The sequence below is a fragment of the Cylas formicarius genome, unplaced genomic scaffold, assembly GCF_029955315.1.
Source record: "Cylas formicarius isolate icCylForm1 unplaced genomic scaffold, icCylForm1.1 PGA_scaffold_7__23_contigs__length_41026272, whole genome shotgun sequence".
In the NCBI taxonomy this organism is placed as follows: domain Eukaryota; kingdom Metazoa; phylum Arthropoda; class Insecta; order Coleoptera; family Brentidae; genus Cylas; species Cylas formicarius.
Window position 1 is genome coordinate 5,226,469 of NW_026844352.1, and position 13,445 is coordinate 5,239,913.

Genomic DNA, 13,445 nt, shown 5'->3' on the forward strand with positions numbered 1-13,445 from the left:
GTTCGTTGCAGTCTTTGCCATAAGTCACAAACGATGTGTCGTTCGCTTAAAGTGTACATTTATTGGGAAACAGAAAATGATACAAGTCATTGATGTAAATAGTGAACAGTAGCGGACCCAAGGCGGATCCCTGTGCACAGTGGAGCAGCCGGTATTAAAATGAAATTGGGAATCACAAATGCATTTTGTTTTTTGAAAAAATAGTGATAATTAATTTTTTAAAAGTGTCTCGAAAACCTTACCAAATATGGGAACTATTGATATGGGTCGGAAATCATTTGGAGAGTTTGTGTTACCTTTTTGAAATATTAGATCCACCATCGCGACCTTAAATTGCGCGGGAAAACTTCCGCTATCAATACATTTGGTAAATAAAAATGTGAGAGGTGTTACCTTCAAAATAATGCTTTTAATGTCATAATAGTCATAAGAGCTAGATTTTTTCAATGCAATTACACAGCCTAAAACATCGTCTTCTGCCATCCAGTGCAAGAAGAAAGATGAAGTTACATTTGGGATTTTATTCAGGCACTCCTCACTCTGTACTTCAGGGTTGACAGTTAAAGAGACCAGAATATTAGCAGCAACATTGGTAAAAAACCTATTAAACTCGTTGGGTGAAAGAGTGCTTAAAGGGTCTTTTTTATAACAATTTCTCTCATAATTTATAATTTTCCATTTGTCTGTGGCTTTATTATTAGACCGACTAATATAATTATCAAATGCTTCTTTTTTTGATTTTACGATTATTTTTGTGTAATTCTTGAAATGATTTATAAATACGTTTATGTTCTGGCTTTTTAATTGTATCAGCAATGGCTTTTATCGCTGTTTGGATTAATCACTGATAACTGAAGTTTTTTTATTATAAGAAAGACCATTTATTTAACATCATTTGACAAGTAGAAATTCTCCCATGAAATGTCATTTAAACATTTTTAAATTTTTTCGATGCCTGTACCATTAATTTTTCTTCTAAATATTTGCCTAGTGAAAATTTGTTTTACCTTTTGTAGTATTGCCTCTTCTTGTTGAAATTTATTTTATTGACGTTTGCTCTCACAATACATAAGATTTACAGCCACCTGAACTTTATAATAATAATATAAACAAATGGCATAATTAGAAATGTATGTCAAAAGTAACGTTTACAGATCTAAATATATTTGTCGATTTCGCGCGTTATTCTTTACACGAGGAAAAGGAAATTAGACGATTTGGTCCTAAACACGAAACTTCCGATAGCCCTCGACTTGCAAATAATCCCCGAAAGCTCAAAAAGTCTATTTTCGAGGTCGATTCCTCCTCAAAAAAATTTTCTGAATGGACTGCGCCTCAATTCCCTAGCTCGAAAGTCGTTCCCAGCTCATGTCGCCATATACTAAACTCGATAGCGAGCTAACATTGAATTTCCACATCGAAAAAAGGATTTATTAAGCATATCTACGCTGCTATGTGGATCAATCAATCAATGTTGCTATTGCCTGAGGCCATAAGGCTCAGCAGAAAACTGCGAGTCGAAAAATAGAATAGATCCAAATGCCTGACTGTTGAAAAAGCACTGACGAATACGCGAAGCTGCTTTGGCTAACGACACCCATAATTATTACTTTGAATGTATTTATGTGCCAAATTCTTATAATTTTCGTATTTATTTAATGCAAATCCCTGACTCACCATTTGTTGTTTTGTTGCATTATTAATGTACGTGTGAAGCTGAACAATATCATATCCATAATCATATTGGTAAGACAGTAATGAGTACATATTAATTTTAATTTTTGTGATGTTATGAAAGCCTAAAAAGGGACAATTATTATTGAATCTATTCAACTGATTTTATATCGATAAGTAGATACTTATCGTTCTCAAGGGTCGACGTTTTGTATAAACGGAGAAAATTTCAAATACCAATGCCAAGTAAGTCACGATGCGTAACCAAGTTCTAATAGGTGTTTTATTGATATCATTTGCGGTGAGTCGAACCATTTCACTTGAAAACTAAGAGGTTGTTGTATCAATTCACAACAAAGGAGATAGAACTACAGAGGAACCCTGCTTGTCAACACAACTTATAAAGTTCTTTCGAAACTTGGAGTCTATCAATGTAGACATTATCTACCTATCAATCAATATTTATCAATGTAGACAAATAATGGAGAAATGGTCGAGACTTACATCAAATGTTCATAGATTTCAAACTGGCATTTGGTAGAGTATGTAGGACTGTGAGCAGCAATGCAAGAACTTGGCTTTCTCAAAAGGCTGATGGAAGCAGCGCAGTGCAAACTTAGGGTAGGCTGACAACACTCAGAGCCACTCGCGGTAAACGGAGGTCTAAAGCATTTTTGCCACAACACTTGAATACAGCTCCGGAATATATAATAGTAAAGCGAGAGTTGAAGCTCCAACTTCAAGGACTGTTTTGCAGACGATGTAGATCTGATAGGAAAAGGCAGAATAAATATGCGGGAAACTCTCACTAGCTAGGAGAAGGAAAGGGCTCCAAATCAACGAAATAAATATACGTGAGTCGAAAGGTCGAGAACAGAGAGAGGATTACTAACTTTGAAAGACTAAGCTAAATAAAGCTAACCAAGATTAATCTATATATAACAGTGACAAAACCAGTAGTTATGTAGGACTGCAAGACTGGGACGAAAACTGTCGCAAAAGAAAAACTGTTGCGCATGTGGGAGAGAAAAGTCATGCACTTAAAAAATATCTTTATAAACAAACCAGGAAATTTTGCAAGATATATTACACTTATTAAAATAAATAAGAACTAAAAGTAAAGATTTTCACGAAATTATTTTTACATGGTGGTATAGATACGTGCATGATGTCTTTGCTTGCTTTGTTGGAACGGACAGACAAATAAGATTTATTAGATTGCTTAGTAGTATCTTTAGACCAAAATTATTTTAAATTTAATGGAAGGTTTGATTATGGGAAATCCACTCAGTCCTTTGTTAGCAGAGATTTTTATGGATAATTTGGAAAATATCATACTAGAACATCCTTTAAGTAAATATTTTCGATGGTGGTATAGATACGTGGATGATGTCTTTGCTTGCTTTGTTGGAACGGAGAGACAATTGAATTCTTTTTTAAATTACATTAACTCATTACGTAATCGTATAAAATTCACTACCGAGATTGAACAGGATAACTCCATTAATTTTTTAGACTTAACTATTACGAAAATGCAAAACAAATTAGATTTTTTCATTTATCATAAACCTTCACACAAGGACACAGTCATACATAACAGCTCAAATTACCCTTATACACACAAAATGGCTGCATTTCACTCTTTTATACACAGATTTCTTAATACGCTACTTTCAACAGAAACTTACAACAAAGAACTTAATATCATGAAACAAATTGCACTGAACAACGGCTACAATCCCTCCATAATAGATAAAATTATAAACAAAAAACAAATCTAGACAACAGTAAACTCTATTTATCCGAAATCTAATACAGAACACGAACAATTTAAAACAATTACATACATAGGAGAACCTAGTGAAAAAGTTTCAAAACATTTGTCAAAATGTGGTTTAAAAATAGCTTTCAGAACTAACAACACAATGGGAAAATTTTTAAAAAACAATAAAACGAAATGTCCAAAATCTCAAAAATCAGGTGTCTACAGGTTGAAATGGAGATCTTATCCTAAAATTTATATTGGACAAACAGGTAGATCCTTCAAGAAACGCATTAACGAACATAAAAGAGGCTTTAAAAACAATTGTCTAGATTCTAATTATGCTACACACTTAAACACAGAAAAACACATTTTTGACGACAATTTAGATATTTTACATACAGCCACAAAAAGTAGAAAATTAAATTTATTGCCATGGAGATTAACAAAATGAGACATTCAAATGTATTGCTTAAAGATCAATTAGATTTAAATACCTCTCCTTTATTGAACAAATTCCCATAACAACATTTATTAAGGTTTCATTGTTTTGTAGTATATATAGCAGCAGGTAATTTGTAAATATTACTTTTGATAAAGACAAAACAATTGTCATGTAAAAACATATAATTTCGTGAAAATCTGAACTTTTAGTTCTTATTTATTTTGATAAATGGATTTTCATCAAGTAAAAGCCAGCTCAGTTCACTTACACTTGTTAACTTCCGTACGGTTTAAATATATTAAAAATTGAGAACCATATACCATATACGTTTAAGTTGAATACATTTTTCAGAGATCTGATCTTTTGATCGATCTTCCGGACGGCACAGTTCGTGGAGTAGAAACCATAACCGAAAAATACACGTACTACTCTTATCGAGGCATTCCATTTGCGAAGCCGCCGCTAGGGAATTTGAGGTTCCAGGTAAATTCGGTAAATCGCTTGTATATTGCAATGTTAAATATTCTGGTTTTTTGCAGGCTCCTGTGCCAAACGAAGGATGGGACGGAATTCTAGATGCTACGGAATACAAAAGTTGTTGCATATCGATGACCTTTGCTGGAGATGAACCCCAGCAAAGTGAAGACTGCCTGTATATTAATGTTTACACGCCACCGCGAAACGTAAGTCTTTCTTATAGAATCTTTTAAATATAATCCCAAAGTTTTAAGAACATCCTTGCCGAAAACATGAAAAACGAAACCATACACAATTTTCAAATAAATTTTTATGTTGATCTTCGATGCGAATGAGACTGAAAGAATTAAGTTTCGGTAACCGCAGTGTACATACCACTCTTAAAGCACTTTTTTTCAAACTTTCCAGCAGCGTATTATGGGCCACCATGTCGTTGTCATCTTCATTGTTTTCATATTTCCAATACTGTCACTGTCACATAAAAAAAAGGTAAATGATTTCACAAATACGTTAGAAATGAAAAGAAAGCCTAAAATGGTTCCACATAGGGAGTTAGAAAGAACAACCGTTTTTTCCATTAATAGCACACAAACAGTTAGACAGCAACATCATTTTTTGTAATTGAAATGTCCTATATATAATTAGCTTAGATCGTAGACCTTTTTTTCCTAATTTCAAAAACATATTGTTTATTGACATTTAGCCGTTTTTGAGATATTCCAGTTTAAAAATAATTACCATTCGATTTCTGGACAATAGCCATATTGTTTAAAAATGGTGATGTCTGCCTTGATAGCAACCATATTATCTATGTTTGCACACCGAAGACTAGGACAATAGAAAGAAATTTTAATTTACTTTGAAGATAAATTGTTATACTATTACGACACTCAAAATCATGACTTTAAGTTCTACTTTCTTAATTTTTATATTTCATATTTCCAATCCTGAATATTCTATACCTGACGTTAAAAAATATCCGGAAAGTCCTGTAGTAAACAATAAAAATGAACAAAATACTGAATATTCTAATACCTGTATAATATAGGCATAAAATACATTTTTTGCAAGCTATCTGCACAAAGAGAATGTTATTGCTTACAACAATTTCGTGTTCAAACAAACAGGCTGATTAACGCAAGAGTTGGTCTTCATGAAAAAAGATTTAATAAGACATTTTATTGTAAGACAAACTGATATCCACAAGGAAAAAACACTCAAATCTTAAAAATATACGTATTCATTTTTAGTAATCACAATCGTTGCACAAACCTGCCTTTAGGCGCCATATTGGACGTGAAAACAAACTTTGTTTCGTCAAAATGCTCAAATGCTCAAATGAAATTTCAAGCCGTACCAGCTTTTTTGTCAAACTTGCTGTATATGTGCTTTCGAAAACATTTTTATTAGGTGTGAGTAAATCATGAATTATGTGAAAATTTAAGTAGGTAATAAAAATAATTTGTAATTTTATTTTAGATTTAAACATTAATACATACATAAATAAATAAATATTGTTTAGTATCTTTCCTAACAAAACCCCAACTAATTAAATTCTAAGGAAAGTACGGACCTGTTCGGCCATATTTTATTCTTAGAGCTTGGTCTTTCTTTAATTCGTATCAGTTAGTCACTTTCTTATATTTATGAACAGACTTTACCTTAATAATATATACTACTGGACCCTCACCGACAGGAATTTTTTCATCCACATAGCAATCATCAAATCAATCAAAAAATAAGATAGCCCCATTGTTTTTCAAATTACCTGATATCTGATAATAGCGCTAAGATGACGTAACAAAAACGGGCTACTTACATTCGATCATTGCTATTTTTTTCTTGTTATGTTGGTACACATGTCCCTAATATATGTTCACAGTTCTAGTCAGTTTGCACTTTACTTTTTTTGTGAGACAGAAGCGTTAGATGTGTTTTGTGAGCTCGGCGAATTTCTGCTGTCAAAAAAATGGAACAATGAATTTGCATAAATTTTTTTGTAAAAAATGGAACACTGTGCTGCAAAACACTTGAAGTGTTGACAACAGTATATGGTGAATATACTTTGAGAAAAAAAAATGTTGATAAGTGGTACAAGCTGTTGCAAGATGGCCGAGAAGGCGCCGATGACGAACTCGCTTTGGACGCCCCAACACGTCAATAACTGATGAAAGCGTTGAAGAAGTGAAGCAAATGGTGTTGACGAAATCGCCTAGAACGCAATAAGGACGTCAAGTTCGATCAAGGTTTTGCTTACTGTCTTTCTTGATTATCTTGGCCTATTACATCAAGAGCTTTTACCACAAGGTCGTACGGTCAATAAAGAGTATTACCTTAAAGTTATGCGCCGTTTGCCAGAAGCAATATGAAGGAACGTCTGGACTTAATGGATTTTTGGCCAAAAACAAAACCAGAATCATGCCTCAGCCACCATATTAACCGGATATGGCCCCCTGCGACTTGTTTCTGTTCCCAAAACTCAAGAAACCCATGAATGGAAGGAGGGTTGGCACAAGTGTATTATATTGGGTTGGAACTAGTTTGAAGGGAACAACATTAACTTTGATAAATAAATACTTTTTGATAAAACTTAAAAGTCACCTTAGTTTTTGAATACACCTCGTATATCATATACCTATTTTTAATACTTTGAGATTTATTTTAACTTTTTCCATGTTTACCCTTTTTTACTATAATATTAGTTGGCCAATCAACCAACAGGGCCCTGTTGAGATTGAAAAATGAAAAATGAAAAATGAACAGTTTCCATTAAATTCAAATTTTGCATCCTAACTTTCTTATAATTTTGCAAAACTTTGGTAAGCTAATTGATGCCCGTTTCTGATAGCGGATCACACCAGTCCGATTACTTAATTTGCAGACCTCGTATATGATCACGTCAAGTGGAACCCCCATTTTCCACTTGATCATAAAAATTTAATCTATATATATTTTTTATAAGTATTTATGATGCAAAATTGATCCCCGAAACGATTTTTTAAAATTTTGATTAACAGCATTTTTTTTATAATGAAAATTTTAAGCGCTTTTAATTAAAAATCTCTAAACTGTAAAAGACAAATTTATGAAATTTTCAGCATCTATGGTCAAATGTCTATAGTTTAAAAGGATATTAATGACTTAAAATTATTTGTTTATTTTCTTATTATTAACTAACTTTTAAGTTAACAAATGAAAATTTAACTGATTTCTTGGTAAAAAAATCATATTTTTTTGTAGGTCACATGCTTTATCCATTTATGTTTAAGATTTCGTAAGAACATTTCACTCTTCGTCATTAGTTTAAACAAAATGAATTTTGCTTTAAGGTGGTAGACACTGATTCAGTAGAAATACTAAAAGGACGTCGAACTTCCATTGTCTTTATTTTAACTTACGCAACGTTTCGGACGTTATCAAGTGTAAACTAAACTTAATTCTAAGGCTACAAAGTTTATATACTTTTTTTTGTTTATATATAGAGGTCGTTTGGTTTCGCCAATGTATGACTCTCCGCATTCACAGGGTTTCTGGTAGATACACTCTTTTTCTTGAGTCGACGTTTCAAGCTTTGTTTTTGTGAGTACACTTCTTAATATTGATCCAGATTTAAATACAATTTTAACTTGATATTGTTTAGCTATTCGCCTAATCTTTTCTGATATTCATTTCACGTATGGGATCGTCAAGAGAGAAAGAGTATCTACCTCACATGGTTCCGGTGTTGTTTCCCGCTTACAGTTTGTTATTATTTTGTTTATGGATTTTTCTGAGTAACCGTTCTGAAGCAAATCCTTTTTAATACTATTCAATTTGGTAGCTAGACTTTTTTCTCAATCATCTTAATTATTTGCGAAGTAGAAATAATGGTTCTATTAACATGTCGGTAGATAGGAAACCTACCCACACAGGAGAATATCTAAATTTTGAGTCTAAGCATTCTGAAGCAACCAAACTAGGAATAATTAAAACACTGTGCAAAACAGCAATCACAATATGTAGCGACCAAGCATCTCTCGATGCCGATTACGAATTTCATTTGTTTTTCGCGTATCCTAGTAAATAACAAAATCATTTTAGAAGTCATTCTTGTCTATTCGTGACATAAGTTTATACGCAAAGCATGAAATAATTATTAAAAATAAAAGCTTAAATGTTGTTGAGTTGTGTTTTTTAGTTATTTTAGTATTATGACTTTCAATTGTAATAATAATATTTTCTGTGATTTAAAATGGACCGAGTGAATTATGAAATTATGTGATTAAAAAATTAGTTTTAATTATTTTTTTTATTATAATTATTTAGTGAATCATAAAAATGATTTTGGTGTTGTTGCTAATTGGACTTTTTTCGCCACATCTCATGGCAAAGGAGCGTGTGATGGCTTAGGGAGTGTAAAAAGACAAGCTTATCGTGCTAGTCTTCAACGTGATAAAAACAACCACATAACAACCCCACTCTCCTATTTTCAGTGGGCCAAAGTTCTTTTAAAAAAAATACCAACCACGATTCGAACGCTTAATTACAATAAAATACACTCGCCAATTTCATTGTTACAAACCAATGGAAAATTTTTCACTAGAATGAAGGCTCGTTTCAGAGAATTAAAAAGTATTTATTTAAAAAAAAATAAGTTTAAAAAAACAGAAACAAGTGACGACCAATTTACAAATTAATTATTTAAACTTGTTTGTTCTATTGAGTATGTTATAATTGTTAATATTGTTAAAAAAAATAAAATTTGCTTAAAATTTTCATTATAAAAAGAAATGTTCTTAAAATCGAAAATTTAAAAAATCGTTTGAGGGATCAATTTTCTATCATAAGTACCTATAAAAAATATATATAGATTAATTTTTTATGATCAAGTGGTAAATGGGGGGTCCACTTGACATGATCTTACTCATATATTAGAGTGTGTAATGACATAGTTGCATCATAATCTTTGTTTTCCAGATTACAGAGAAACTACCGGTTATGTTGTCGATATATGGAGGCTCTTTTTCGACTGGATGTGCTACAGATACTGTTTCCGACCCCTACCCTCTTGTGGCAGAAGATGTCATTGTGGTTACGTTCAATTACCGTGTCGGTTTGTACGGTTTCCTGAGTACCAACGACAGCGTGACAATATTCGGCATGAGCGCGGGTGGCATATCTGTCGGGGCGCATGTTGCGAACAAAAAATCCGCAGGATTATACAGAGCCGCGATCTGCCAAAGCGGCTCTGCGCTATCGAAATTGCCCGCTACATCTCAGACTGATCCGAAGAAAGTTGCCTACGACATTGCCAGATCTATAAATCCTCTGATCTCACAGGATAGCGAGGAGATCAGGGATTTCTTGCAGAGTGTACCGGCGGATGTTTTGACTAACGCTTACAACGCGAATCCCCAGGTAAGTGAAGGTTATTTTGAAATATACCTTCATCTTGTCTACGGAAGTTCGCGATTCCTAAAGTCAATCTCTTCTTCATATACCGTTTCCATTTCTTAGGTTGGCTATCATCATCGCTATTTTATCTTTGGAAGTTACGGAATTAAACAACATTGCTTTCGAAAAATCGTCACTGGGCGGGGCATAAGGGATGTATTGTTTTTCACAAAATCGATGTAATTTTGTTGTCCACGCACCCTGTAAAAAGTGTCTTTCACATCTCGCAGAAATTCCAAGTTACGGCAAACTTTGGTGAATATTAAAATTTGTACTGGTAATTGCGATTTAATTTTTTTTTCTCAAAGATCTTGCGCACCCTCTATGATAGACGAGAACTGAAACTCTCTCTCGACACAGTTTACGATACTGCTTAAACCAAATTATCACATCTTTATGGCCAATAATTTACCCACAAAAACGGAATTTTTTAGGATATTTAGGATTTTTTGCTCATAAACGACACACAATGTTAAGCAATATTGGAAACAGATGTTATAGCCCTGGTAAATGGTTATGGACAAAATATTTTTTTTCTAAAGCTTGCAGTTCGCCGTAATAGTTAATGACGTCATCGCGTCTAGAGTGAGCCCGAGGAATGGTGATTTTCATATGGGTTCATATTCATATGGGCAGCGTATGTGGCGTGTCTAAACCAATTAGCTATATTTTTTACGAATTTTGATTTAAGTCTAATGATTTACTCTGGAATAGGACAATTTTCAGAGTCTTTTTGATTTTTGTCCATAATAGGAAAACTGTGTATGTTAAAGAATTTTGCCGATCGGGGTAACAATTTTGGAGAAAATGATTTTTTCCTGAAAACCAACATAACCCAAAAAAAATTTTCGATAATTTTTAAAAAGTACGTCGCCATACTTGACGGTGCCCAGTTTCAAGAGATTAAATGTGGGTGTTACATTTGTTACATTTCTTAATATAGCACGTAATATCTTGAACACCCTGTGTAACCATCCGCATGGGTTTGTAGTTAGTTATCTTAATAAGGGGAACCCAATTTTCAGTTTTTTGTAAATTACCGACTCACTCTGCGTATTTTTGAAAAATTATAAAAGAATAAAAGTTTTTAATTAGATTTTTGCTCGTCTTTCAAATTAAGAATTTTTTCGATGTTATATACCGTTTTTGAGAAATGCTTTTGTTTTCGAGACAATGCAAATGCGGTTTTTAATTTATTAAAAATACTTCCCGACCCTCCAGCCCCCCAATTTCAATAGGTTCCGTCAGGGAACTATGCTCTATATTTGTGCCAATTTTGAAATCGATAGCTACAAATTTCAGACACTCATTCTGTTTCATAGCGATGTACGAAAAATAGATGAAAATCGCAAAAAAAGACGGATTTATCGAGATTAATAAGTCAGATGACGTGACATTAAACCATTTTCTCAGATTTCTTCTCATTGCAACAGATGTTTTTCCTAAAATTGTGCCCTATTATGAGTTGAGATATTGCAGCGTTTTTTTTTTCACTTCATGTAGGATTTCTACATCTTTCGCCAGTTTTCTCAGAACTTCCACATAAGTCACCTGCTTTGTCAGTGGCATTCTCAACATCCTATGCTAGGTCAACATCTCGAAAGCTAGCTGTATGCGTTGAAAGTCCAAGCTTCTACATCATATAAAAGGACTGGGAACACAGAAAATTTGAGCACCGGTATTCCTAGATTCAAGCTCAGATCGCGACTACAGAGCAGTTTTTTGACTTTATTAAATATGGACGAGTCTTCTCAATGCGAATCTTTATCTCCCAACAGTAGCAGTCGACTTAGGCAGTCATACCTTTTGACCCTTTCCAAATTTTCACCTACAACACATACAACTGTTCGCTGAGCGCGACAGAGATTCATGTACTTGGTCTTGGTCGAAGGCTTTGGTGAAGATTTGTTGTGAAGTTGTTGTGTTTGCCAAAACTAACCAAAACTTGCTCTCGTAATTAGAACGGTATAGAGGTATTAGTAATGAAATTAATGAGCATTAGAGGAAATAGTCAACTGAAATGGGAAATTTGGTGGAATTACTAGGAATCAGCTGTACAGGGTGGTGGTGATTCATATGCTTTTAACAGGAAAAAAATATTTTTCTACTCCCGTCTGTAAAATACCTAATAACACGCCGATCTAGCGTGCGGGAAGCATCACTTCACCACGTCAGTTTCGATTCCCACGGATCCGAGCTACTTCGGACACTTCCGGGATTTTACCGCACGTGTTTGGGAGCAATCGGATGTTTTCGGTGATATTTCCCACGCTTTGAATTTTGACGTTTGTCAATTCTGCCGGTCATATCAGTGAATGTATTCGTGTTGTTTTGCGAGAATGTACTCAAAAACTAACGGTCCCAGAAAAATTATAGTATGCAACATGCTCGGTAAACTTTTTAAGTCACTCGTTTATTAAACACTCGCTCCGCTAGTGTCAAATAAACTCATGAGTCAATTGTCGTTTAACGCACTTGTTGCATAATACACTATTATATCCAAACCAAACATTTTGATGGTATCGCAATGGAGTTTTAACCATTAAGTCATGTAAATCGATTTTGCTGTGCCTAGTTTAAAGATAGAGTTTTCCTGTTAAAACCCGCCAATTATGACTATCCTGTACAGACTTTTGATCGCGCTTTTATGTTTCTATAGACTGGACCAGTTGTAGAAGTCGAACACGAGAATGCATATATAACGGAGCTTCAATTCGAGTTGATCGAATCCGGAAACTTTAACCAAGTTCCTCTCATGATAGGAACAACTGCCGGTGAATCCCTTACTTTTTATGGACGTAAGTGATGACGAATATTAATCTTCAATTCAGAAAATTGAAAGTATCGTTTCAGTTCTATGGATCCAACTTATAGCTAAGGCGCTCTCTTTTGATTTGAACGAGGAGTCATTGATACCCTTCAACCTGAACCCCTTGCCGGGTACCAATTTGACCGAAGTTGCAGGTTTGATCAAACAAACCTACTCCGATAATCAACCATTCGTATTAAATTTGGCTTCATTTGTTGAGGTAACTACTAACACTTTTCAACTACGTTCCACTCTTAAAAAATGACTTTTCCTGCGGTTTTCAGTTCACCAGCGACGCTAATTTCGTTAGGCCTTCTCTCAAACATGCCGAACTTCAATCCAACTACACTCCGGTGTATTTCTACCAGTTCTCGTATTCTGGAACAGTGGCTCAATTTCATGTGATCGTTGATGGTGCCGGAAAAACGGGACACGGAGAAGATGTTATTTATCTGCTTGACTTCCCAGGTTTCCAATTAACCACGGACGAAGAGTTTCTAACTAGAAGGAGAATGGCCAGACTATGGACGAACTTTGCCAAGACACTGTAGGTTACGTTCTTTCGAATCCATATTGGAAATAGCCGAGGTGTTTTATTTTTTATTGTAGGAATCCCATCCCTGATGAGACGGACCCGCTTCTGAACGTAACGTGGCCTCAAGTTTCGGGATCAAATATTCCTTACCTGGATATAGATGCCACCCTGGAGGTCAAGCCTGGTAAAAAGGTTAAAGAAATGGCAATGTGGAATGAAGTTTTCTACAAATATGGCCAGCAGCCTTTCGTGGGTTTCTAATTTAGAAACCGCTTATATATATAATCCTGAAAATTATAACTAGACTTTT

At 34.2% G+C, this 13,445-nt stretch overlaps 1 protein-coding gene across 1 annotated transcript; it reads left to right on the forward strand.

Moving 5' to 3' along the window:
- The first annotated feature begins 1,926 nt into the window (after positions 1-1,926).
- Positions 1,927-13,396, forward strand: LOC132704432 (pyrethroid hydrolase Ces2e-like). The gene is made up of 8 exons (XM_060674432.1): positions 1,927-1,975; positions 4,233-4,364; positions 4,421-4,564; positions 9,315-9,755; positions 12,451-12,589; positions 12,645-12,820; positions 12,885-13,147; positions 13,210-13,396. The coding sequence occupies exons 1-8, from the start codon at positions 1,931-1,933 to the stop codon at positions 13,394-13,396; spliced, it is 1,527 nt and encodes a 508-aa protein (XP_060530415.1). The 5' UTR covers positions 1,927-1,930.
- Positions 13,397-13,445: the final 49 nt, after the last annotated feature.